Source organism: Copidosoma floridanum, unplaced genomic scaffold (assembly GCF_036245765.1).
Source record: "Copidosoma floridanum isolate Cflo_tuat_1 unplaced genomic scaffold, Cflo_Japanese_pri ptg000029l, whole genome shotgun sequence".
Taxonomy (NCBI): domain Eukaryota; kingdom Metazoa; phylum Arthropoda; class Insecta; order Hymenoptera; family Encyrtidae; genus Copidosoma; species Copidosoma floridanum.
The window spans coordinates 2,902,502-2,930,155 of record NW_028321906.1 but is presented as its reverse complement, the minus strand read 5'-3'; the positions used below and the strand labels follow the sequence as shown (position 1 = coordinate 2,930,155).

At 34.0% G+C, this 27,654-nt stretch overlaps 2 protein-coding genes across 2 annotated transcripts; both read left to right on the top strand.

Annotated features, from left to right (window-relative positions):
* The first annotated feature begins 821 nt into the window (after positions 1 to 821).
* Positions 822 to 15,310, top strand: LOC149373674 (coagulation factor IX-like). Its single transcript, XM_089596070.1, has 6 exons — positions 822 to 979; positions 13,164 to 13,339; positions 13,447 to 13,711; positions 13,787 to 14,102; positions 14,183 to 14,372; positions 15,300 to 15,310. Exons 1-6 carry the CDS (start codon positions 822 to 824, stop codon positions 15,308 to 15,310), a joined length of 1,116 nt encoding a protein of 371 aa, XP_089452196.1.
* A 900-nt stretch (positions 15,311 to 16,210) lies between these two features.
* Positions 16,211 to 17,730, top strand: LOC149373673 (uncharacterized). Its single transcript, XM_089596069.1, has 4 exons — positions 16,211 to 16,351; positions 16,425 to 16,638; positions 17,058 to 17,298; positions 17,376 to 17,730. The coding sequence occupies exons 1-4, from the start codon at positions 16,250 to 16,252 to the stop codon at positions 17,728 to 17,730; spliced, it is 912 nt and encodes a 303-aa protein (XP_089452195.1). The 5' UTR covers positions 16,211 to 16,249.
* Positions 17,731 to 27,654: the final 9,924 nt, after the last annotated feature.

Genomic DNA, 27,654 nt, shown 5'->3' with positions numbered 1-27,654 from the left:
TACAGTTCACAAAGTGTAGGAGTGAGGTGAGTTCCCGTTGCTTTGTCAATGCGAGCCAATTTTTAAAATATATTTTTACCTGCTGAAAATGATTTTCGGTGGTTGCATCGCAGTAAAATTTTCACATTAATAGTTATTAACAAGTATTAAGAACTTAAAAAATTATATAATTATGATAAAAAAAATTATTCATGTTCTTTGGTCCTTGCAAAAAAACTTTTTTCAACTTTACTATGCAGGGCTTACATTTTTTGTTAATCATTGAACTTAAACAATCCGTCACTTTTAAAATGGTAAAAAATGTTTCTTTGAATTATGAAACGTTGGTTATGCTACTCATGGCCTGCATGCGTATAAAAATATGATACACACATGTTTGATTTGAATAACTTCTTCTCGAGTATTTTTGTTATTCTTACGAAATTAATAATGTATAGTGGACTGCTGCATGACTTGCAGAGTAATTTTAAAAAAAATTAAATAAAATTAGCAATTAGAGCTACTTTATAGTTCTGACTGGATATGGATGTATTATTTCTTACTGCAGCCGGTTAATTCATACAGTATATTATTTTCATCGGGTATACTTGAGTCCACTCGTCCACTGTATACATCTTGGCATATACCTGTAAAAAAATGATACACGAATTAAGCAAGAATTACATTGGAAGCAACTTTTGTTCTGAAAATTTGCTTTAGAAAACAAGAAATAAGAACAAAGATGTTTTCAACCGATACGAAATTCTTTACTATATACATATAATTTGGCGTACTCGCTTCTGACAGCTTAATAACGCTCGTCCTCCAGGCACATCGAGAGCATGTACAGGAGTCTCGATCCAGAAGGCCTTGGTCACGTGTCGTTGAAACAATACACGGTCGGAATGAAGACGCTGGGCATCAACTGCTACAATCCAAACCCAATGACCTGCATGTGTGATCCAGATTTCGTGGACAAAGACACTTTTATTCGAGAAGCGTGAGTATATTTACGTAAATTTTTATCATACTTGGGTATTACTTTATAATCATGCATAGGAACGACGGGCAAGCTCATTACATTATCATGAGTTACGAGTCATTGGAGCAGGAAAATGTCCATCTCCACGACCCCATTCATTATTTGTTTTAATAGTTAATTAGTTGTTTCGCAACGCCTTGAGTGCCCATCGCTCCTTATTTTAGAAAAGAATCGTCCTGAGAAACAATTACAAGTGTAAGGGGTATATCTGGCGCGCGACGACGTAGGCGATGATGGTAAGATCTGAAGCAACGTTGCGCGAAATGCTAATGCACCCGATTAGCTCGGTTCGCCGAGCAGGCGCGAGTAAACCCAGGCGTTCTTTTTCCGTGAGAACTTTCCGCACTGATCCGGGCAAGGAAAAAAAGGAAGGGGGTGTTAAGTGAGGGGGCACACATAGTTTTTCCACAAAGGTTATTTCAGGTCTCTTGCGACTTTGTGTTTTTCACGAAATAAAAACACGCAGCGGTAATTTATTGGTACGTGCGTGAAAAGGTGGGGATATGGAACCTTCGAGTGGATTCAAATAGTTTTGTGTATCGTTCGAGCAAAGCTGAGGGACTGCACACTTTTGAAGTCATTAAAAAGACTCCATAAGTCATTCTAAGTCTTTCAAAGACTTCAGAGTATGCACAGCCCCTAGAGTAAAGCTACAGTTGGACAGCTAATAACAACGTACTGTGACACGTTCTAGCAGTGTGTTATGGAAATTCAGGCGCAATCGGCACAAATTAAGCAAGCATATATAGATCCCGAGCAGCTGAAAATGTTTGAAATAGAAACGATTGCGACTACACCTCATCCCTCCCGTATAACTATACACGATGCCGTTCAACGATCGGCACTTTTGTTGCGACAACACCTATTCATTAAACTTTGACGAGTTCCCACCAATCGTCCGACGATCAGCATCCCATCTTCATCCGATCCGTCATGACTCGAAGAAGGAAACGAAAACCGGCGAGAAACATCATAACGCGCGAAGCGTGAAGGAAAAAAAAAGCTAACCGATGCAGGAGCAAAAACGACTCATCAGTACCGCTCGGAGAGTGGTTAGCGTTTCTCGATTTCAAGCTCGATCGACGTGAAAACGAAAGAGAGAGAGAGAGAAAAAAAAAATATATACTCACCGGTCAGCGAACGCGATCTAGCCGGCGTTCACATGATACGGCGGTGGCTCGCTAGGAGGGCCTGTACCGTTGCTCCCCCCTCCGATCGCGCGGTTGCCTGCCGAGAAAATTACCACTTAATTCCACTCTTATATCCCTACACAGGCACGTAAACCAACTTCTTCTTTCCCTCCCACTGTGTGAGTATATACGTATATATACGTACGTTGCCGCGGCGCCTTGTTCTTGAATGTATGTACTTAGGTATATATGGGCAGTATGCAAGTGTGTAGCGACGATTGCACTGCTGAGAGCTGCAACAGGTGATTCGGCACTTGAGGCTCGGAGACGAGGGTCGCGGGAGAGGGTTTAAAAGGCACGATTCTTCGCTTTTCGCGCTCGCACTGTCCTCTCGTTCCGGGGTAAATTATTATTGTTTTTTATCTTTTCTTTTCTTTTCGTCCTCCAACCGCACACGCTTTGCTCTTGCGGGGTTATTTTATGAGAGTCACGTTTCCACGCGGATTTTCGATTAATCTCTTTGCTCGGGGTTTCATCACGCGCTCTGCGCCTAAGAGTCGGTGGAGGATTTGTGCGACGTGCCAGTATATTCGTTGCTTGTTGAAGGCAGTTTGTATTGTTGAAAAAATATTTTCACTTACAATCTGTTCTTTTGTAAAAAAGACTCGTTGTCGCGTGATTGTTCAAGTGGCTCATTTAGGGTGGAAAATTTTAAAAAATAAGAGTTTTAGAAATTGAAAAGAGTGTTATTTTTAGGTCCAATAAAAACGTTGAGGTTACTGCTACTGAAAAAGTTGTCCCCGTATGAAAAAGACTTTTTCCAATGCACATATTTGCAGGACAAAAAATTTGCTACAGACCTGCAAGATTAATAGAACTAGGTAGCTCTGACAGAGCACACATTTTTGCGGCTAGATGACGAAGCCAGCTGGCAAAAAAGTGATGACCATCGACGTGTAATTTTTCGTTTAGATAAATTCATAGGTATACAATCAATATCATAGAAAGCCAGAAATGTTCCAGAGTAAAACCAAAGCATAACAAAAAGTTTTAACGCATTTCGATCTTTGTAACTGGAATGATTTTTTTTCGGTACATCATTTGTGCGAAAAGGTTTTCCCTCTTGAATGAAGGGAAAACCTTTAGATCATAGGGCAAACTCTACATTTATTAAAATAATAAACTTATTTATTCCTCGTTACAAAAACATTTTACAACAGAATATGTGACCATTTTTTCTACTCTACCCCCCGAGTTCCAATTCAAGAGGTCAAAGCAAGCCAAGTACCGCATTCAGGTGGTATCCTTCCAGTTTCTTCACTGCCAATAGTCCTTTATTGACCAGAGAGGCTCAAAATTTATTAAAAACAACAAAAAAGTAAAGAGTCCTCAATAGTTACCCCAAACGCAAACTCAAGCGAAAATTTCATTAAAAAATCATGCACAGCCGAGACTGTTGTCACCAAGATCTCCAAATCCTGAGAAGCATATGGGTGATTCTGCTGTAACTTGCTCAGATCGTGTCCGGTACTCATACTCACGTGCCGTAATGAAATCCAAAACTTTAAAAACGTTAAATTGTGTTAAATGTTGTCAACTTCACTTGACATTTTGTCTAATACCGATACATTAATTTCTTCATTCAGATAATCGATCATTTAGAGTCGAATTTTCCATTCCGACCCATGTCCACAACTCAATTTCACTCATGAAAGCTTTCACCGGTAAAAAATAAGGCTTATATGCCACTTGGCCGTGTATAAGCATTATATACTCTAGCTATTGGTGATTAGATTTGTACCTTAGTCTTACCAAAAATCGACAAAGACGAGTCAGTTTTTACTGCATATATTTTGTCCGCATATTTGCACCATAATCGTGGTTTTAACAAAAATCAGTTCAAACTAGTAACTTTTTGGACTGGAAATGCTAACCAATGGTCACTTTTTAAAGTATAGGACTAAAATGAATAAATCCTTACGACAGTAGTACCTGAAGTTGTTACCTCTCGAATAGCCAAGCTCTTCTTTTTGCGTATTTCGCGCGTACAAACATTTCATTCCGTTCCGACCCCCCATGGAACAACCACTCGGTGTGCGTGTGCAGGTACGCAAACTACAGTTTCTTATTGTATTTGAGGCTAGTAAATAAATTATGGGTAGAAAAGTCATTGCAATACGTCTATAAGTCGTACAAGCACTACAAACATTGAAAATTCCATTCCGACCCTACCTCACCTCAAAGTGCCGTTTTTTTTCGTTTTAGAGCAATCAATCCCAGCCAAACTTTTTTTTTCACCACTGTTGGGCTAAAAGACAAGACATATGTCTCGGGGTTTCGATCAATTGGCCCTTTTTCGCTACATAAATGCAAAAACGGTGGTGCTGCTTCCAACGTTGGTAGCCAAGTGGTGCACTCCATAAGGTGGCTTTGTCTGGGCTTAAGGGGGCTCCAGCGGGAGGAGTTAGGAGGTCACAGGTAGCTTAATTGATAGATAAAAACACGCTGATTCCAACGGTGTCCTGATTTACCCCTCTAACCCTGGAAAATTTTGAGATATTTGCTCTCAAAGTTCGTGTATTATACATAGCCTCTCATAGAGCAACGTGAAAACATCGGTATTTTCTAACAATAATTGAGGAGTTACATGTCAGGACTGTAACTGTTTTATAGAAAAACATCTCAGCTTTCAGATGGTACCTTCAAAAATATAGGTAACCCTGGAAATATTTGAGATATTTTGTAAAGTATTGATCAAGTCATTGAATTAGCAGGGTCATGACGGGATGCCATCTTGTTGTTTGTAAGGCGCGCGCTTTTGAATATTTCAGAATTACACTGCAAGTACTTACATAAGTTTCATGTCATTTGTAACTCTTTTTTAATCGTGTTCTCTTATGGATTACTTACACATATTTTTTTTTTTAAATAAAATAGAACATTGAAAAATTTTAACTGCAGTTATTTTTTATTTTATCAAAAATTGCGTCAATAATTTTTTTATTTGAAATAACTCTTACTTTATTATTTACACTCATAGATAATAATGAGGTGATGCCATTTGTAGGATCTTTTTTATATGCATCTACTAATACTTCTATTGATATCGATTCTTTGGCCATTTTATAAATTATCTTATCATTAATAATACATTTTAATACAATTAATTTTTGTTTGTTATCATCAATTACTTTTTTATTTCTTTTTTGCTGTTGCAAAATCATTTCAGCATCCTGAAAGTCTTGATGACTCTTACAGTGATGTGTGATTTCTTTCATTTTTTATAACACAAAAAAACTAATTCTAAATAAAACGCTCTGTACGTGACAGAAGCTGCTGTTTGTTTACCATAGGTACGGACACATCATATATATAGATGATGGCGCTCGCTTATATATACACGTATATATAGATATATACTCACAGAAGTGATACCAACTAACCGAATAGTTTTCGGGTTGGTACCAGTGCTCGCTGGAGCCCCCTTAAATGAAAGCAAAAACATAGTCCTAATGATTAAAACTAAAATCTTTGAATTTTATGTCCTGAATGAAAAATTGTAATGATTTTATGAAAAATACTGAATTTCAGCCAAAATCACATTATTAGCGATATTTACGCTCTAATTGAAACAGCTGTAACTTTCGAATTGAGGCACAAAATTGAACAAAATTTTTTTTAATCAATAGGTCTTGATCCCAGCTTTCATTTCAGCCCAGTAAGAACACTCTAACTGTTAAAGGAGTTTAGCTACATGTGTTAAAAAGAGATACAATTATTCAAAAATCGATGAAAACTGACTTTTATAATATTTCGTATAACTTTTGACCAGAAAATTTGGTAGTTGCATCGCTTTAGATATTTGTTGCTGATGTTGTGTACAGTAAAAATACCATGAAAAAAAAAAAAATTTTTTTAACCAAGTTTAAAAAAAAAAATTTTTCAAGTCGATCTGAGCAAGTTACGGCAGAATCACCCATATACATAGTGCAAGTACAATACACTGGATTAACAATCACATACGTGTATATTACCGCGCATACATAATTTTTTCACTTGCACCTCGCTATTATAAAAGTATATGCAGTTAATTTATGCTAGCTGTAGAAGTTTAGAAGGACTTAACTTATCCACAGCTCGAGGCGGGGCTACAACACTGCTAGAGTTGCCCACTTCTTTTTAATTTTTATTCATTTTTTTCTACGATCGTACTTTTTTTTTTTTCTCTTGTTGTTACGTGCAGAGAGCCCCTCGACATATCACACGCACACACATGTATAAAACACAGAGGCGTATCCCGATGCTCGTGCGTATTATATCTATCGAGGCGGTCGAAAAATTCAAAAAGGCCCCGCGGGCCCAAACTGACCGAGAAAATAACCACACGCTCGTGACACATACACGTACAATATATAGGCTGCGTACGCGAGAAAGGAGAGCAGAGGAGAGCTGCGAGGAAAGGAAAAAGTGGATGACGCATTTTTCCATAATTGTAAGGATAACCTTAATCAAAAGGGAGAAAGAGAGGGGGGGGCATGTAGCCCTCCGGGGCACGATGCACACGCACCTTATGCATGGCAATGGGAGCTCCGTGTAGTGTGTGTGTGTGTATAATAACAAAGCGTTATATATGCGGGCTCTCGGGTTTTATTCGGCTCACGTGTTCTGCTTTTGAGGATTTAAGGGGGGGCAGGCAGGTATCGTTTTACGAGCGCGTGTCTTTTAATAACGTTGCAAGATTTCTTCTCTGGTCCTTCATCTTTTTTTTTTTTTTTTTTTTTTTTTATTCTCATTTTGGGGAAAAGAAACGAGTGCCTACCGAGTTGGATTGAATTATTACCGTCTGATAAAATTTACGAAGGCTCTAATGTTTCTTTGCGGCCTAGGGCTATGAAAGTTTCCATCCAAGGGAGCTACGCATCCTAGATTGAGGCGTGCTCGCGTTGGTTTCCATACGTGAGTCTGAATGATCTTAAAACATTATCAAGTGGGAACTTCAGAGGAAATCATATGTACTTCTTTTATCCTAAAAAAAGGGGGAGGGGGAAATGAATTAAAGCTGAAAACCTCCAAGTAAGTAAAAGCTAAAAACTGTTTAGGGGCTTTTGGAATTCAAATATCTTGAAAACGTGTGCAATAACACAATGCATAAAAAAAACGAACCCTCCCTCCGTTTTAGCCAAATAGTTTTTTTTTTTGTTTTATTACAACAGGCCAAGCGCTGTCGCCCGAAAAGTCTTCCAAACTTTCCTCCTCGCCTCCTTTTTTATCTCCAGCATCTTCCTCCTCGGCTCTGGTTTCGCTTGCTCATCCTCGCTTCGTGTGCACACTCGTATATTCCTCCTTTCCTTCAAGCCTCCCTCGATTCCTCTTTTTCTTCCTCTCTCTGCTCCATTTCGATACGCTCGCATATATGCCGCGTGGGCCCCTCTCTCCCTGCACGCGTGCACCGAACAAGGAGTGGAAGAAGAAGAAGAAGAAGAAGAATAAATGGCTTATATTGCGAAAAAGGCCCTTGAGCGACGACAAGGGAGTTCGTTAAGGTGAGTCATTGTTGAAATTCAGGTTCTGCAACAACATTTATTTTGACCCCGAGAGAACATTTTTGCTCTTATTAAATTTATAACAATGGCCACGTTGTGGATTACGATGTAACGACCCTCGGCGATTCGGCTTTTGTACTCTTGGCTGTCGTCCGGAGTTGAAGGGACTACATGCAAACCGTTGAATGTCTATTGTACTTTATACAAGGCATATACAAATAATTGTTTTCTATATTTTTATTTTTTTAAACATTATTCTTCGGCTTAAAAACACCATGCAAAAGATAAATAACTCGTATTTTATTTTAGAGGTGTGACGTAAATTAAAAATAAAACTATTATACTTCGCATGAGAACTAGTCGTCAATGTAAACCAAACAAAACAAAATACGTATAAAAGAGTTTTACAATACAATATAAAGCAAAAAGTCTTCGGCTCTAGATTTGACCAGTTAAAGAATAAGTAGTAAGTATACTTACATGCGCATTTACGTTTCGTCAAATTTATGCTTACATCGTTATTTTTCCTTCTTTTTATGTTAACTACAGTACAGGGCCATACTCTTCACATGCTAAACACCTTTACCTCTCGTTATAATTTTATTATTCAACTATGAACATTTTCTCTGAGAATAAGTTTAGTTTTTTAAGTTATCCATGCATTTACTTTTTTTTTTTTTACTCTGACTCCAGTAATAAAATTACAAGATGAAAAACTTAAAAATTTTCGTTTATAACCGTTTCAATTTGTTTTTATTTTATTTGTCATAATGTTAAGCACTATGTTGAGCGATACACATTAATATCAAAAAGTAGTTTTCATTGCTTTTTCATTCTTCGCCTATTTTATTCGTTTTGAATTCAGTTGATCGATACAGTCATGTAGCAGCAGACTAGTTTATCGTATTGATTATCTCTCTTACTTTACAGTGGCAGTATATGCGTAAATTTACATGTATGACCCTTAGGCAATAAGTTGCACTTATTACTTTATTCCTTATCTCACTAGTGCCAAGCGGTATAGTTACTTTATAGTGTACAATAATAAGAAATTTTTTAATATTATTTCATGCGTAATCAAATTTCAGTTTAAAGTTAAATTTGAATATGTGACATGAACAAGTTAGAAGCTGGCAAAAATATAATCACCCATAATATTGTGTGGTAAAATTACAAAAACTTATCCAATATTATAAATTCGAACTTCTCGTTTCCATGATACTGTTGCATCCCCAGAATATAACTTTAAGTTTAGTAGGATTTTCTTAAGGTGTTCTACAATTTTCATCAATCTCTCAATGATTAATTCATCACTGACAAAACTTTAATTTGTTAATATTTACATCGAAAACGTTCCGCATACTTATTTTTAGAACCATTAATTTCCGTCTAATGTTTATTGAAACACAACTTATCGTAATCGCCGTTTTCTAATAAAAAAAATACAACACGAGAGTACGTAGAAAATTTCACTTTTTTGCGTTTAATTTCATTACATCAATCAAGTACAAATTGATAAATTTAATGATTTAAAATTTAAAAAAAAAGATCCGTCAAAATAGCTTATTTGTCATGTCTACAATGCAATAAGAGGTAATCCCTTACAAAGTTTTTCGAAGCTGAAATAAGAATAAGTTTCTATGACTAATCAGTGGTAAAGTTGCAAAATTTAAAATATAAATCAAAGTAGTTTTGAAATCGTGAATAGCAGAGTTGTAGAATCTTATCTCCCGATTACTAGAGTCCCGTATCATTAACTTCTTGGATCATTGTGAAATCTTTAATCATGTCTTTCTAAAGATAACTGGCAATTTTTCATAATTTAATAAAGATAACATATTGCTACAATGAAACTTAAAATCTGAAAAAACTTCTGTTGAGTATGAACCAAATATCGGACTTGGTGACCCACATCTATTAGTCAATATTCAATTTAGAACATTTTGTGCAAGGTGTAAAATGTAAACGTTGATTTGGGCGTATCGTGCAAGTTAGAACTGATAGGATTACTCGGACACTATCACAATATACCTGAGCCAAGTTACGCTTCTAAGTCGAGTGCTGGTAATAACTAAAATTGATTCAGTTGCAACGTTGGAATTGGCTTCTTTTTGGTTGTTAACTAATTATTTGATTTAATAATTTACTCTGACTTGATCACAATCTTGAGATAGGTACAAGTATTTTGAAGCTGTTCCTAATAAGGATTATTATACACTCTCGAACTGTCTTGACTGGAATCGAAACAATGATTTAGGCTAGTCTGTCTTCAGTCTATAATAGGTACTGAGCCATATAAAAAGTCTCTTGGTAAATGTGAGTCACTGATCGAGGCGAATCCACGGTTTGTATGTCCAAAGAAGAGACACTAAAGTGAGAGCTAATTGATTGCTCACGAATGAAATCCAGCAAATTACTCGCTTCATATCTCTCGGAAGAGAGAAAAGTAGTAATCCCCCATATTATTCGCTCTCGTTTATCTCTACTAAGTTGGAGTTATGCATAAAAGTTGTTGTTTTTTCATTTAATCCTGTAAATTATAATTATGTTAAGCAATCATGATTTGTATAATCAGGCTGTTAAAAAAAGAATAATAACAAAATTTTAATGACTTTTTAAAGTACGATAATTTAAGTAGAAGGTAGCTTTATTACTCAACATTAAAAATTGAGGCGTTGTTGTACCCCTAAACTTGACTCAAATATGTAAAATTTTATTGAAATTCGCCTTGCCTTGCACTGTATATTTACTTTTGAATTTACATATTTCAACAGCATATTATAAGAATTTATTTTACAATTCGTACTTCTATTACTGTTTGCAAGAATCTTCTTGCAAATGTTACAAAATAGAATTTTAATACGAGAAACATTACTTTACGTATGAGTATTAAGATATACAATTACATGACACTTTTATCATATTTTAATTTACTGTGTTAATATTGTATTGTATGTTAATATTGTCATATTTGTCAACTTGGATGTTGGTACATATGTTTTTGGTATCAAAGTATTTTTAAGGACATGCTGATGGTATTATACCGATACAGTGAAAATATATTTCTCATGAGTTCGAATAATACCTAGAACATGCATAGTATTTAGAAAGGACACTAAAATCAATATAATATATAGTAATGAATACAGAAAAAAGCCATATTGATACATGCACAAATAATTTGTAAAGTATTTGATGAATAAGTGGATACTCTTAAACTAAACTTTTTTTATTTTGAAATATTTCCTATCAAGTTCAAATAAACTGAAATAAGTATGGATAATAAGATAACGACGCATCAAGGTAACGAAAATGCCAACTCAAAATTGTCTTCAAGACAACGCTAACTCATGTTCAATCTAAATATGATTTAGCGCTTTCCTTGAAAGCAATTTTGAGTAAGCATTTTTTAGAATGATATTTTTGAGTTAGCGTTCTATTAGACCAAGGCATCAATATCTTGAGACAATAAAATATTTTGACTGGAATTTATTTTATAGCAAAAATCTTGGAAACTCTTTTTGTGAGCTGTTAGATTTTAAATTATATACTTCCTAACTTTTGGAACAGTAAAACAAAAAATTTATTTAAGATAAACAATTTATTTGAAAAAAAATAAATAAAAAGATATAGTAATAAAAATAAAAATAATAATAAATAATTCACAGTGAAATGTGTAAAGTTGGATCTTGATAGAATATGATTCAATGAAATCTAATTATTGAATGACCCATGTGATAGAGGGGTTATTATTTTCATTAGTTATGATGTAAAACAAACTTGAGATAACGTCAAAAGATGCAGCAACAGTTTTAAGATTTTCTTCTAAGACTTAAATTTTCAGCTTAAAAAGTATTGGAGTGAATGTATAATTATAACATGTTATTTTAACTTAAAGGGTATTTCAAAGAGTACAAAAGGTGGATTTTATTACACACATAAACAAAACATCACAAACATTTAAATTGTGTAAAACAACAGATATTTAACTATATTTACTTACTGTAAACAGGTACTCAATTTGTTTGGATATCTCATTTAAAGGAGGGTACAAAATTTTGTTTGAAATTTTTATTGAAAAAAGATAATCTAACACAAATAAAGGCGAGCATATCCTTATCAGCCAGCCTTTGAATAAACTTTTCTTAAGACTTATTTTTTCATACGAAAAAGTTTTTTTCAATCTATTGAGAATTGAAGCAATAACGTTGTAACACATAATCGTTGATAGTGCAACTCCGACCATAAGTACATCAGTACTCAATCGATGATGATACTTATTAACATTTCTCTCTTAATTTGAACGAGTTACAATTAATTTTGGCTTGAAAATTCATTGATGTTCCAGCTTCGGATCTTTTCTCTTAAATTTGCTTACATGTGAAGGTGAGGCTATGTCAATGAGGCAGAAACTTCAGCTAATACACTGAACACTCTAGAAAAATTTTTTTCCTCAAGTTTGTCATTCTGCACCATGCTTCGGCATTGGCAATCAGAGGAAACATTTCATGATTAACTTAATCGGTTTCTTTGATGTGTGACTCCTGCAATGCTTGTTTTCTTCCTTAAATATCATTGTGAAGAATAAACTTAAAATATTCGACTCAAAAACAGTTACAAACAATAATTTATCGAAGACTACAGTTCATCATACAGTAATAATATGGTGAGTATACAATTAATATGTTTGTATTTATAATTACAAGCTAGACTAAAATACATAATATACAAATCTATATTTACTGTAAAATATGATATTTTTAATCTCGCGTAAGCTTGAAGTGTCAAAATTAGAAGTTATTACTGAAAAATCAAAATTTTAGTTATTTTAGAAATATTTTTTCTCCTTTCAAGGCATCTAAATGTTTTTCTTAATATTTATAATCCAAAATTTTACTTTCACCTAACACTACTTTCACTCGATATCGACAGCTTTTTCTAATATCGAATATGTTGTATAGAAAGAAGTTGGTTCGTTATTTTTCTTTAAATCGCTGCCTTACGACTTTAAGGCAAAAAATGGTAGTTTTCGTACCTGATGACGTATGTCACCAGGGCAAGCACCCTATTTTTTCTACTAAGGTTGCACTAAATATCCAAATGTTTAAAAAAAACACCCAAAGTACGAAAAAGTATTTTTTGTGCGTAAAAAGTAGTAAAATCCTTTTTTTTTGTTCTGTATATAGATACTCCATAAGCCATTTTTATTTCGATTTTTATAATTATAACTCTAAAGTGCATTTTCAATTTCGAGAAAATTTAACCTATTGCCTACCAGCTAATTATGGATTGGAAAAGAAGTTATTTATTCAGCCATCAATGAGCCTAATAAACTAGAAAATTTTTCTAGAAATAATTGCAGTACAAATTTTCGTGGACAGCAGTGTCCTACTAATTGGCATCTTTATCTAACATAATTATTTTTTTATCTGCATACATAATCTAGTGAAAACTGCTGCACCCGAAAAGTGGTGGTAACTATGAATTTGAAGTCGAAAAAGCATTAAGTGACAGGACAGTGGACTACCCACACATCCGATTTACTCTAGTTGTAAATTACCTACTCATTCTTGAAAAATCGGTATACTGTTTCTACGTCAAGATGATTCTATTACGAATAGTTGCGGCACTTTTGATGACTCAAGGTACAAGTTAATTATTTAGTCACATTTTTTTTTTTAAAGTTACAACTTTTTAAAAGTTCAATTACGTAATAAAATATGTTAATCATAACATTTTTGTATCAAACAAGTTTCTAAGGCTGCGTCTCATTTTTCCGTAAGAGGACAATTTCCATACCACGTAGCTATATTTGACAAGGAAGGATCGTTTTGCAGTGGAGCACTTATCAAAGACAACTATGTTGTTACAAGTGCCAGTTGTCTAATGGATGAAACTGGACTGTTTCCTGCTGACAAATACTATGTTGTACTTGATTTCGTAAATTCCTCTGGCCCTACATCCCCTGTTGTAGTTACAACAACGCAACTTATAACTCACGAAAAATTTCGGGGACAGTAAGATCTTCTCTAGTAATTTGATGTTATTCATAACTAATTGATGAAGATATGAAAAAAACAACATTTTTTTAGGAACTCCCTGGTACCAGATAAGCATGACATCGCATTATTAAGGTTAGAACGAAAAGTTGAACTCAACCAATACGTTAACATAGTAGATCTACCTGGTTTGAATGACACTTTTCATGAAACTTCCAAGGGGGTTCTGACCCGTTATCAACAATACATGCGATCATATTCCGATTTTTATGTCGCACTGACCTATTTTTCATCTAAAGTCACGAAGAGCAGTTTATGTAAGAGAAACATGAGAAAATACTCCTTAAACCCGAAAGTGTTCAACTCACAATTTTGTATAAACCATGTTAAACCCAGAAAAAATCTTAAGGTGAATATGAAAGTGCGTTTATTTCATGTAACAGCTGTTGATGAAGTTTACTTGCATATACAATTGTTTGTGTTCCAAAGTTTATTTCTAGCGGTATTTTCACTCAAAGCAAAGGTAACAAGACTGTTCTCACTGGGATTGCTGTTGGATATAATATATCGGATATTATCCAGGATAAAATTTTCACTAACGTATCCTTATACGCAAATTGGATAAAACGTAACACAAAGAAAAATCCAGTCATACATAAAGGGACTCATTTTGAGTTTGGTAAGTACGTTTTGATTTATTGTGTATTACGTTAATTTTATTCTTAATATTGTCTTCATCCTTTCTTTTAAGTAAAAAATAAACTAATAATTATCCTTGCATATAGTCTCACGATGCACCCCTTAATCGTAAATCTTGCGTAAAGCTTGAAAAAATTATTAAAACACTTGGAATATCCCTCTGGAAGATATTTTCAATATATAGGGTTGTTGACAACATTGATGCACTAATAACGCAGTATAAACATATTAACATTTGTATTCAGAAAATGTATAAATATGTACTTTGGTATTTAATTCATTTAATTCATAAGAGGTAATATTAAAGTGTAAAATTAGTATTTCGATAACGTAATTTGTAGCAATTTTTAACTTTACGAGTCACATTGCGATCGATTTCAAAGTATAATGATCTAAAATTTTCTAAATCTGATATACAATTTTTACTGTTCTGAAAGTACTTAAATGTGTGAAGCCAATCTGGGAAAACACACCTGCATGAACACACGCACTCGACATCAAACCCAAGTAACTCGGAGTCGTTCGTACTCAATTTGAGCGCAACTTTTTTCATACTTGATTAATTTAAACATAATCTCTAGTATAAAAAAAATTTTAATATAGTTTAGGATAAAGCACTTGACAATACCTTATAGTAAATGCACCGAAGTAGTACCGCCTACTGTTGACCATCTTTTAACATAGTGTAAAACTAATTTACTTAGCTATTTTAAAAAACTGACTTATGTTACATAAAATGTTAAATTTTAGAACATTATCATGTTTAGAGTCCTTGTGTGTTGAAAATTAATCTCTGCTGTAACCTTCAATTTCGTAGTCAAGGAAAAACTACCTAATTTAGTAACAAGTAGAAAAAGTCAATTATGAAATTAATGTAACTTTTTTTGAAATTTTTGCAAGATTTTAGGTAGTCAATGAAAGTAGTAAGTCAGTCTTTCTTAGGGAGTCAGTTATTGTTATGGTCATTCACAATTGGTATATCATTTTCAATTACAAAATTTGACTCACATCATTGATGTATAAAGTGTAAAAAAAGCAGCTCGTCGTGTTTGACTGGCAGTTGTGACAAACTTGGATTTATTTTTTTTATCAAACACATACTGCAATTGTTACATCATATTCTTAAGAATATCTCCACTTTATTTTATTTATTATATAAGTGTTAAGAAAAAATTGAATAAATAAACACAGCTATAATGTTAGAGGAAAAGTTTAAAGAAACTTTAATCATGAATTTGTAGTCATCCAATAACAATTTTATGAAATACTTATGTGACAACATAAAGAGATAAACAAAAACTATGATTGTTTATAGGAAAATCGTCCAAAATTAATGCAAAATGGGCTAAAAAGGGACAGTTTCCATACCACGTAGCTATATTAAAATTAAAGACTTTTAAAAAAGATTTCTCATGTAGTGGTGCACTTATCAAAGAAAATTATGTCATCACAAGTGCCGGATGTGTATCTGATTTTTCGTTCATTTATCACGCTACATTTGGCCTGGTGGATTCTTATGATGTTACATCCACGATTACAATTGCCATAATTAATTCTATTTTCCGCGAAGAAAATGAAGGATATGAGTAAGACGTGCATTTCTACCTGAATAACTGTTTAGTAATAAAATATGATAAAAGAGTAAACTAAAATTTGTATAAGTTTAGATTATATGATGACTACAGCATAGCTATATCAAAGTTAGAACGGAGAGTACAGCTCAATGATTACGTCAGTTTAGTGGATTTACCTGAATCAAGTGAAACTGTTGATGAAAGTTGGAAGAATATACTAACTCGGTATGAACGGTATTACGATGAAAAGAATAAAATTTATTCAGAGTCTGCTCTAGAATTCATGAATGCTTCCATCGGAAAAAGCGAGTCTTGCAGTACTTTAGGGATCAATCGATTGCATTTTTGCATCTTCGACGTTAGGGAAAGTGATTTTCCTTTTGAAGTCAGTATTAAAAGTGTGCATGATACATACGTTTTTATGGAAAAATTAATTAACTAATTGTTCTGCTTTGCAGTCCAACAGTGCCGGTATTTTAGTTAAAAATAAAGGCAACAAATCAATACTAATTGGACTTGGTACTAGTGATTCCAATTTGTTTACCAACATTTCACGGCATGTTGATTGGATCAAACAAACTATAAATAACGGAGCAAATACTGAAAATGCAATTCTACCTGTTACTTTGAAGCAAAACCAGATTACCTCATTTCTAGAAGAACAAAGTGTTTGTAAGTACCTCTTGTTTCATGGCGCATTAAGTTGAATTAAAAAATTAATTGCCTGACAATTTTCCTTGACATTTCCATAAAAAAGTCGAGTACGCACAAAAGCGTGACTCATTTGCAGCTAAAACTAAAATGTACGTTAAAATAGGTTTTTAAGTAAGACCTCAGGTCTTTCATACTGGGCAATACGCGTGATTTCATCTTTTCCACCAAGGTCTTGGTAATTTATTTCTTTGATGTTGTATTAAATAACTAAAAAAATGTAAAACCAAGCTAAACAGAGTCGCGCTTTATTAACTTCTTCATGAAAAAGTCAAGAAAAATTAATATTTATCATCAATAATCCGCCAATGGAGATATTACAGTACACAGTAGTACAGCTTTCAATCTAATTAAATTTATTTTATTCATGCTTTGAAAAGCCATTTTCAGTTGGTCTAAGAGAGGACAATTCAAATACCACGTAGCTATATTCGATAGTGAAGGATCCTTGTGCAATGGTGCACTCATAAAAGACAACTATGTCCTCACAAGTGCAGCCTGTGTATCTGACGACCAGCTTACTTATTATGCTCTTCTTGGTTACACAGATTCTGTAGACATGACAACTTCGGTTACAGCTAACATAACTGAAATTATAATGCACGAAAAATTTACGCGCAAGTAAGACATTCTTTCGCAATACAGTACCTATTTGCAGTAAATTAAAGTCTGAGATTATAAATGTTATTTATTTGCAGTGCATCCTATGTTGATCATAACATAGCAATTGTACGACTAGAGAGGAAAGTGAAACTCAACAAATACATTGGTACTGTGGATCTTCCTGAACCTAATGAAGTCATTAATAACGAGAAAACAATAATTTTGACTCGCTACGAATTACGTCGAAAAGAACAAATTTATGATTGGTCTATGATATTAGACTATAATTCAGCTGAAGCGAAAAATGATGTTACTTGTAAGCAATACCTTAAAAAGTATCGAGGGAACACTGAATTTCGTAAATTGATGTTTTGTATCACTAATTTCAAGTACGAGGAATATCCCAAAAAAGTTTCTATGGTAAATATTGAAGTTTATTTGCTTTGGTGAAGTTAAGTTAGAGTAATTTATTATGGTTCATGTCTTACAGCTTACCCCTGGTAACATTTTAGTTAAGTATAATGGTAACAGAACAGTCCTGGTTGGACTTAGTTTCAGATCAAGATACATGTTTATCAACGTGTCTGCATACGTAGATTGGATTGAGAGTAAAATATCTATGACTACATCGTAATAGAACATCATCGGTAATACAATACTACAAAACAAGGAATTATAATAGTTTGTGCTTATAATTTTAATTTTTAGTTACATACATAGATTCTTTAAATAATTGTTCACTTCTGTGGCAGCTACGTAAAAAACTAACAAAAAAAGTCCTCTTAATAAAAATTAACTATTGATTAACATCAAGACATATTAACTTGTAGAATTCATTAAGCGTGTTTTAGTAATGATTACTCCAGAACCATCAAGTTAAGGGAATTCACTTGCTAAGAGAATTATCGTTAATATATTGATAATACTTTGAACAGAGATCAATTAGTGTATGAAAAACCTTCGATTTAAATTTTAAGTCCCTTTATGGCTTATAAAGTGAGATATTGATTATTTTATTACTGAACTTTTAACGTGCACTCTTATGAGAATCAGTATTGTTCTGATACATTCCCTGCAATATCTGGATAATCGACGTCAAGATTTGATTGGAAATTTTTTTGAAAACAGCTAAAAACTTGGTGATTACGTAGCTATTCGCTTTGAGCACAATTCCGAAGTCGCGCCCCCCACTGGACACTTTGAGAACGATTGGTCGTGATTAGAAAAGGTATATAATTATTATGAAATCGAGCTTCCGGCTCCATTCACCAGGTGGCCAACCCTTAAATGTTGCTTTTTTACAAGCATATGGAAATCAATTCATAGTACTGTCCTTTTCTGATCACGACCAATCGTTCTCAAAGTGCCCAGTGGGGGCGCGATTTCGGAATTGCGCTCAAAGCGAATAGTCTCATTTTCACTTATGGCTTATGGAATGAGCAATAAATTAGTGAATAAAATAATCCTCGTTCGACAGCTACCGATAGTACGTCGCGTTATATCTGTATATATAGTCATGCAGGTTATAATACTGCTGATCTTATGCGTCAAAAAGGTTAGGTACGAGTGAACTCCCTCAAACATCGTTTGGTGTTTCGTACATCACAAGGTAAAAGCACTCCCATTTTTCATTACGTTTCTTTTTTTTCGATTCTTGCTGTACTTTAAAGAAAACTACAGTCACACTTTATTTCAAATCTACTGAACTTCTCACTTTGGAATATTGTCCTTGTTACCTACACTTCACCGTATTCTACATGAATTAACATACATTTGTAAGTCATAAATTATTTCCTGAAATAACGGAAAACGGGGGCTTAAGTCATCGGAAAATATCACTCAATATTATACTTGAATTATCTTTATCAAAAGGATAAAAATCTTACGGATATTTTATTTACTGACCTTATATGCGTCAATAAAAACAAGTTTTGTTAAACACTGAAGTAATAACCGCATAAAATGTTGAACAGCATTTTAAAAATTTAAAAGCTTGTAAAACAAAGCAGAATGATCGTACTGAAGTCTTTCATTTTTTTTATACCTACGTTTAATCTATTTTTACCGTGAAAAAGTCGATTTGTATCAAAAGTTGTTCATTTTTTGTGCAACAAATTTTAAATAATGTATAAAGACATTCGCTGGAACTCAAAAATGCCATTTTCTTTTTTTTTCTTTAACCATGAAACTTTTTTTTTAAATGATGTTGGAAGTTCTTATAAGACAGCTGAGAATGTATTAGTTGAGCTTCATTTTTCGTACCTCTGTCCCTAATATTGTGATTCTATCAAAATTTGTATTTTCGTTTTGCACCGAATATCTCAGTGTGTTTCCGGATATTTAGTATGGTAATATCAGCTAAAAATCATAACCGTACCCCGAAAATTCTGACTAGCTCGAAAAAAATAGGGTTGTTGTTTCAATGTATTGTAACAAATTGATATAGGATTTAACAAATAGAAATGTCAGCAAGAGCCACCAAAAAATGGCATTAATGGCCAAAACATGTTTTTAGCGTCTAGAAGAAAACCGAAGAATCGTACATACAAAAGTGTTTCGTGAAAAAGATGTGCAATTTCAAGACGAACAAAATGAGTTGCGTAGGGTTTAAAACGGTTCAGCTGTTTTTTCGCAAATCGAAAAACACTGCCATTCTGAGCCATTTAAAAAAAATTAAATAACTCGCATTCTATACAATATTTAGAGTTGAAATTTTAACACAAGGCAGATATCATACCTCTTATTGTACGCACAAAATTTAGCTTAATCGGTTCTAAGTTTTTGGTGAACTGCAGCAAAAACCACAAAAAGGTCCTCTCAAAAAATGGCCATAAAAAAGTTGTTAGCCAACATAGGTACATTTTTCAAACGTATTTCACTTTGTTTACATTTACTTCACTACTACCTAAAACGCCGTTTATTTTTAACAATTCAAAATATCTTAAAATCTGATTGCAAAAAAACACTTTTTCGTTTGGAACGCTCTCGATCAAAACATGCATGCGAAAAGTGGGCGTGGGCGTCGAGCCGCCAATTCCATTGACCGAAGAGTAAAAAGCAGTTTTTTTGCAATTATTGATGTTTAAGATACTTTTAATAAGTAAAAATTATGGCTATTTGTAGACGTAATAAATAGTTGTATTGTATAGAATGCGAGTTATTGAATTTCGAAAAAATGGCTAAAAATGGCAGTTTTTTGCGATTTGCGAAAAAACAGCTGAACCGATTTAAGCCCCATGCAACTCATTTTGTTCGTCTTGAAATTCCACATCTTTTTCACCAAACACTTTCATGTACGATTCTTCGGTTTTCTTCTAGACGCTAAAAACTTGTTTTGGCCATTAATGCCATTTTTTGGTGGCTCTTGCTGACATTTCTATTTGTTAAATCCTATATCAATTTGTTATAATACATTGAAACAACAACCCTATTTTTTTCGAGCTAGTCAGAATTTTCGGGGTACGGTTATGATTTTTAGCTAATATTACCATACTAAATATCCGGAAACACACTGAGATATTCGGTGCAAAACGAAAATACAAATTTTGATAGAATCACAAAATTAGGGACAGAGGTACGAAAAATGAAGCTCAACTAATACATTCTCAGCTGTCTTATAAGAACTTCTAAAAACATGAAAAAAACGTTACACGGTTAAAGAAAATCCTAAAAAGATAGCAAAAAAAAAAAAAAAATTACTATAAAGTTAAAAAATCAGGGTAGAGCATCGAGAGAAGAAAGGAAAAAATGATCCAAAACATAGGATAAGGCTCAAACAAATCATTTACAAAGAAAATATTCTTAAATATACAGAATACAGCTGTTATCTGTAAGATGGAAAAATTAGGGAATGAATTTTGAATAATCATAAGTCTTAACTGCATTAGATGTTTGAGTGTTCACTGTTTACTTATACTTTTAATTAGAAATTCCGAAGAATCAACGGATCCAAGGGAGGAAGGAGGTTGTTAGAGGAAATCACCGAAAATAACTTAGAAAAATTGTCAAAGTAACGAAAAAATGTAAAAATGTAAAATTTGCGTAAGCTTATTTAAAACCAATGTCAGTTTTTGTTGTGTATCAAAGTGAACAATAATTTCGAAAAATATCTGTTTTATTTTGTATATTAACAAAACTATGTTTTTATTTGAAAATGGAAAGAAAAAATCTATGGTTATTTCATTTTTTAAATCCTATTAATACGAAAATTTATACATTATCTTTAACTCATAATTATTTGATATGAAATTTTTTTATCAAATTTAATAACTATACCTCCCACATGACTTCTAATTAAAAGCTTATATTAGGCAGTTTTGAGGGTGTACACATACCTTTAAAAGTTTTTTTTAATTTAACTATGTAATTATAACGGAAATACATGTCTTACTCCGCTAATATTCTTCTTTTCCCAAGATAAAAAATTTGTGCTATGCGTTATCCTATAAAAATTATGTAACAGCTTGACTTTGTTTTGTTATGTCATTTTTTTTAGAGATTTCAATATGAACCACCCGTGTGTATGTATACATATGTGTCTCGTTCTTATCACTGATTCATGTGTTTATATTGCATGATTCAGGTGACAATGAATGCGTGTGATGAGTACTCGTCAGATGAGAAGAGATAAAAAAAGAAGCGAAGGAAGTAGAAGATTAACGTTGATTATGAGTTGATTATCGAGAGTGTTGTCAGTTTTAGGTTGCATTTTTTTTCATGATAGCTGATTAATTAACGATTATCAAAAGCGTTTTTTAAGCCTCGAGTAATGAAACTAGAATATTCAAAACTTACCGTTTGTTGTTCATAACTGCTTCAACCATTTGTATTTTATTAATACAGTCATACAGCAGAGCGCAATATTTAATATTATAGCTGATTAATGAAATGATAATGGCATAAAAATTGTTTGGCACCTAAAGATCCCTAAGATTTTTTAAAGAAAATCCAAACATCCTTCATAGAAAATAAAATGTAATAGCAATCATACGTATGATTAAAAATATCATCTTGTTTATGAGAATTTTTTGTATCGTTTTAACACCTAGTTGTGCTTCTAATTTTTATGGAGGCGGACTTTACTTGATGTGGATTCTATGATAGCATCTTCACAATTCATTTTACGCCCATCACATAATTATGTACTTGTAGATTATCTACCCATAAATACAGGCACATGAGAACACCGTTGCATTATATTTTGGCAATGTGAATATTTTTCTAGCCCAAAAACTTTCCAAGTCAACAGAATTATAATGACACATTTAATTGAATGAAAATTTATTGCGTACTTCTTTGACATTCATCAACAATTCCTCGAGTAAACGGAAAGTAAGTACTTCAAAACAGACGAAAGTTACGGTTTTATCTTTGATTTCTGCACTGACATGAGCTCGGAAATTTCTCTGGCAACTATAGGTGGATGTATATAACGTTTAACCGGCGCGTGTCTGGCCCGCTTCGTCGAATTCGTCACAAGTGATGACAGTTGATTAAAATAAACTAACATCCATTGAAGCAGCCTGGGCCCCTAACAAGTGAAACTTATAGTGGCCTCTTTTGCATGAGAGTGAGAGCAAAGGCACTCCATAGCCGAAGAGGAGTCAATCAATTCTCAATTAACGGGGAAGCAAAGTGCTTTAAAGCAACTCGGAGACAAGAGGTCCATCGGAATTAATTTTCTGATGGAATTGTTTGCCTCCTTGGGCCGCTTGATGCGTTTGTCATCGCTTGCGGGACGATTTTTTCGAAAGAGAGACGCGGGCGCTCCGTTAATTCAGTCCAATTGACTTGCGCTCGTGCGCCTTACTTGATCCTTTTTTTTTGTCTCCTTCTCCGCTCTCTGTCGAACCTTACGGTTGTCTTACATTTATATACCTATTAGAAGTTGGATCTCGAGTGTCTCGTCTTGGAGATTAGTGTCTGCCATAGTCTTTCTTAGTGGTAAAAGAACCTACATTTCTTTCTCTCGTCGAAATCAAATATTTACTTACACATTTTCGATGAAAAATATCGAAGAGGAAAGCTGCTTGGTCATTTGCCTATTGGCTTATTCCTTGCGAAAATTTTTAGTCTGCAATTATTAGTTGTATTAAAATTAAGGATGTAATTATGTGATGCTTGTAGTACGAAGTGAAACACAGAATAATTTTTGCACTACATGAGTTTTGTAACACTGTGTATTAAGCACCTCTATGAAGTGGAGAAAGCTTGCGATTATATATGTTAAAATAAATTCTTTTTTAAACAAATTCACGTAAAATTACAACTAATCCAAATAAGCTCTCATCAATAAAAAATTAATTCCTTTTGCTTTCTAATTGAGGTAGCTCTGAAATGAACGAAAAATCACAGATTCAGATATAATATTAATGTGTCTCCGAAAGTTATAAGAAAAATAGACTACTCTGGATAGAATGGCTCTGTTTGTGTCTCTCTGTGTGTGTGTATTTGTGTTTGTGGTTGGTGCATGTATATCAGTCACATCGTAGCATTCTCTAAACCAATTTTAATAAATAAACCTGGTGTATCGTGTTACTCCCAGATACCTATTACCACTGAAAAAAAAGTTATAATTTCATCTGTTGGTTTCCTTTAATTTCGATTAATAAACTTGATTCTAGTGCTTTTTCTCATTGTTTTGGATTATTTTATGTTGAAAAGTCTGGAAAATCGCTGAATTTAACACAAATATGTGATTTAGACTAAAAAATACAAAAATTTATGCAGGCGTAATATGTAGGTGCATACGTATATAATTGATTGTATATCAAGTTCCCCTCGACTAATTTTGATAATCATCGGCTTATTACTTTTATATCAGGTTAATAAATACTCCTACAAATTAAACTTGCATTTATTTTTTTTTTTTTTAAATCAGATTTTAACGGTTTTCAAAAATCGGTTTGTTAAAAAAAAATACATTTTTTCCTTTTTCTTTGTACTTAACCATTGTTGTTTAACTATATTTGAACGTCTGAAAATCCACAGATTATAAAGTTAAAAAAAAAAAAATTTCTTTTAGTTTACAATCAATTACTGTAAATTCAGGTGTCGCGGTGTAAGAGTGAATTACATTTATCATCTTAAAATTCTTTGCATATGTTTCAATAGATTTATATAATATATCTTTCGCTTTCTTTTATTTACATACAAAGTAATTTTTCCAAAAATATTGATTTTTCCTAACTTATTGAAGTTCAGCATAATCGAAACGTTATGACCCACAATTATCACAGTACATACACGAATGAAAAAGCTTTGGGCCTATAAATTGGCAGAGTTTTATTATTTGGTTTTGTAAAAACTTTAATCAACTGTTCATTAAATCATCCAACATATCTATCGAAAATAAAGAAACTAAATATTTGGCATTGTCTCTTTATTCCGAAATTTTAAATCAGCCACATGTAAGTATCTTTTTCCAAGCCGTAAACATGAATCCACATAAATAAGCTGTACGCACATATGCCCAGCCTCAACTTAGGAGCAGTGGCCATATAACAATAATCCGCAACGTCTCGGGAGACTCAAGAGCTAAGAGAGAGAGAGAGAGAGAGAGAAAAGAGCTGCGCGTGCACGGCCGACGTCAAGCCCCTTGCTTGTTCTTGGGAATCAAGTGAACCTCGTTAAGGATGACAATGCGAGGAACGACCGACTCTTTTTCCCCCTTGCGACACATATATGTACGTGCCTAAGATATACATACATTTCTCTCTCTCTCTCTCTCTCTTCCAAACGACCCAGTAGCGCGTGCGTTATAAATACGGCAGCATCTCGATAATAGGGGCCCCCGCGTCTCTTATCGGCTGGACAATGAATCTTCGTGAGCTTGGTAAAAGCGTGTGGTTTGTTTTTTCCTTCTGGCCGATGAAAGTTTCAATTTATGGCTGTTCGAGTTCCATTGCGATTGCTCCTGCACTCTTGCGGGGTCGCTCATTTGATTTGACGTTAATGTCGTTACATCATCGGTTCTTTCACCCCCGTAAAACATCGATGTGGTCCCAAGGGCTCTGTATTTTAACCGCACTTTGATTTTGCTGCATCCTCGATATACTATTTGAAGCTAAAAACAATACGCCCATGGTGTACAATGCCATTTCATAGTGTTGGATGATAAATTGGGTGACTAAGAATTATGAGGGTGATATTTTGTTGCGACAAAAATAGTAAACAGAAACCATAGTATGTTGAGATGTAAAAAAGATGATTTATCTCATTTTACATGTGCGGATTCTAACGTGGTGATTGTTTTTTTTTTTTTTTCTTTTTTCAGCAAAAGATGCCTAGAAAAGAAACTAAAGGAAATGATAAGCAATCCTCGAGAGTGTTGACGCTTCCTCCGTCGATGAAGAAAAAAATTTGGCACAAGGGAGGGCCAAAAAGAGAATGAGTTTGCAGCCGAGTGCGAAAGAAATTTCAAGACCTTTCAGCGGCCCACCACTTTCGAGGCATCAGAGAGACGCGATTAGCTCGGCCCACGGCATATATTACTGTACGAGGACAAAAAGCAAATTTACTGGCGTCGGATGAAAGTTATCGCGTGCTCCCGCATCCGGTAGACTTTCTCTCTAAAAACAAAAAAATGTCTTACAAGATTAAAAAAAAGCACTTTGCATGGTTAACTCCCTTGTACATGTGAACAGCTTGTTGTACCAAAACAGAAAGACTGAAAAAGAGAGTAATAGCTGAATGAAAAAATTAATATAAAAAATAACACATGATATTAAATGGGAATACAAAAAAGGAATCTGAACTTTGTATCATAATATAGATACTTTTTTTATTATAATATAACATTTTTTGCTATCATATGCATATATATTTTTCTGTTCTGCTACTGATTCATGAAAATCTCCGAAGATTAATTAATTCTGTAGTTTATTTTTTTGCAAAATCGATAAGCTTGTAACGTTACTAAATCAAAGTTAAATTCATATCTTGAGTTTATAAAAAATTCATCAATTTGAAATTAAAAACAATTAGAAAAAAAAATTTTTTTCTTAATAATATAATATAAGGTATGAACGGTTGCATCCCCGTTCCAAAAAATGTCAAAATACTTCATTAAAAACCATTAAATAGAAAAAAGAAAACAGACCACGCTATTGTTATAAAATTGACAATTTTCAATGTAAAATAACAAAAAAGCCCTTTCGAAGGTGCAACTGATATTCTATTTTTGCAATGCTTATCGCTCACAACCATCTGAGGATTCGCTTATACTGGTAAAAAACAAAAAAAAAACAAAAAAATAACAGCCAATCCCTGAGCACAACAGAATTACAAAGTCCCCAGGGTACGATTATCTCGCTGAAAAAGTGATACGTGTGTAGCGAACGAGAAGAGGAAGGCAGAGAGAAAGATAGCGCGTATCCATTGTTTTTTGCGTGCATCCCTGTTGAATGCCCCCCTGTAGGTATACATATAGAAATACATCATTCCTGCTGTAGCCGTATACATATGTAGGTGTTGAAGGTGCCCCGATACGGGGGATGGAGAACAAACGAAGAATGAATAAGGAAAAGCAAAGTAATAAGGGACGAACGAGTGCGCGCGATAGAGGGACAAAGAGCTTAAAAAGCACCGAAGAAACGTAACTTCTCGTGTATATAAGTATAGTCACTTGTACGTGTATACCCATACTCAGTGTAGAATATACCATGCAGTCGAAGCTGTGCGCTGAGCCGACTCGAAAGCTATACACTTGCACTCAGAAGTGCCCCCAGGATACCGTATACCCTTTTTCATCTTGCATCTCGACACATTATATGGTGCATATATTATGAGCAGTCCACACAAGCCTTCGATCGCGTAATGAGGCAATATACTGGCCAAGTGGTTAGCACATGACTGCAAAGGGTCCTATGTATGTATAAAAGTGTAAATGCATACACATACACTGAGTGCACGAAGTACATACTGTACGGCGTGTCAACGTCCCGAGAATCGCACAAAAGGACGATAGGTATACAAGATCAAAATATGTGTTGTGTGTGTGTGTGTGAGAGAGAGAGAGAGAGAGAGAGAGGTAGAAAAAGAGAGAACAGAGCAGTCAGCAGCTATACTTGCGAATATAATGCAGTCAATCTACAAGCTTTGGACGGATTTTTAACCCCCTGAGTTTATACACCTACGCTTAAGCGAACAGGTCCTAAAGGTTTCTGGAGAGAGTCAAGAGTTAGCGGGGGACCGTTTGTTGCTCTCATATATTTTTTACTTTAACTTTCTTTTCATCTCTTCTCTTCTTTTTACATGCACTATGTCTTTAAAACTTGCAGCTGGTAAATGACTTACCCTCCCAACCAAATTTTTCGAGATAAGGTAGTGGAGGACGCGGGGCAGTGTATATAGCGGGTATAAGGCTAAGTAGTA

Excerpts from the sequence above, each read along its gene's own strand:
- LOC149373674 (XM_089596070.1), top strand. The coding sequence starts at position 822 with ATGTACAGGAGTCTCGATCCAGAAGGCCTTGGTCACGTGTCGTTGAAA. Across the intron at positions 980-13,163 it reads GACACTTTTATTCGAGAAGC|TGGTGGTAACTATGAATTTG; the intron begins GTGAGTATATTT and ends GCACCCGAAAAG. Across the intron at positions 13,712-13,786 it reads CACGAAAAATTTCGGGGACA|GAACTCCCTGGTACCAGATA; the intron begins GTAAGATCTTCT and ends ACATTTTTTTAG.
- LOC149373673 (XM_089596069.1), top strand. The coding sequence starts at position 16,250 with ATGAATGCTTCCATCGGAAAAAGCGAGTCTTGCAGTACTTTAGGGATC. Across the intron at positions 16,639-17,057 it reads TCTAGAAGAACAAAGTGTTT|CCATTTTCAGTTGGTCTAAG; the intron begins GTAAGTACCTCT and ends TGCTTTGAAAAG. Across the intron at positions 17,299-17,375 it reads CACGAAAAATTTACGCGCAA|TGCATCCTATGTTGATCATA; the intron begins GTAAGACATTCT and ends ATTTATTTGCAG.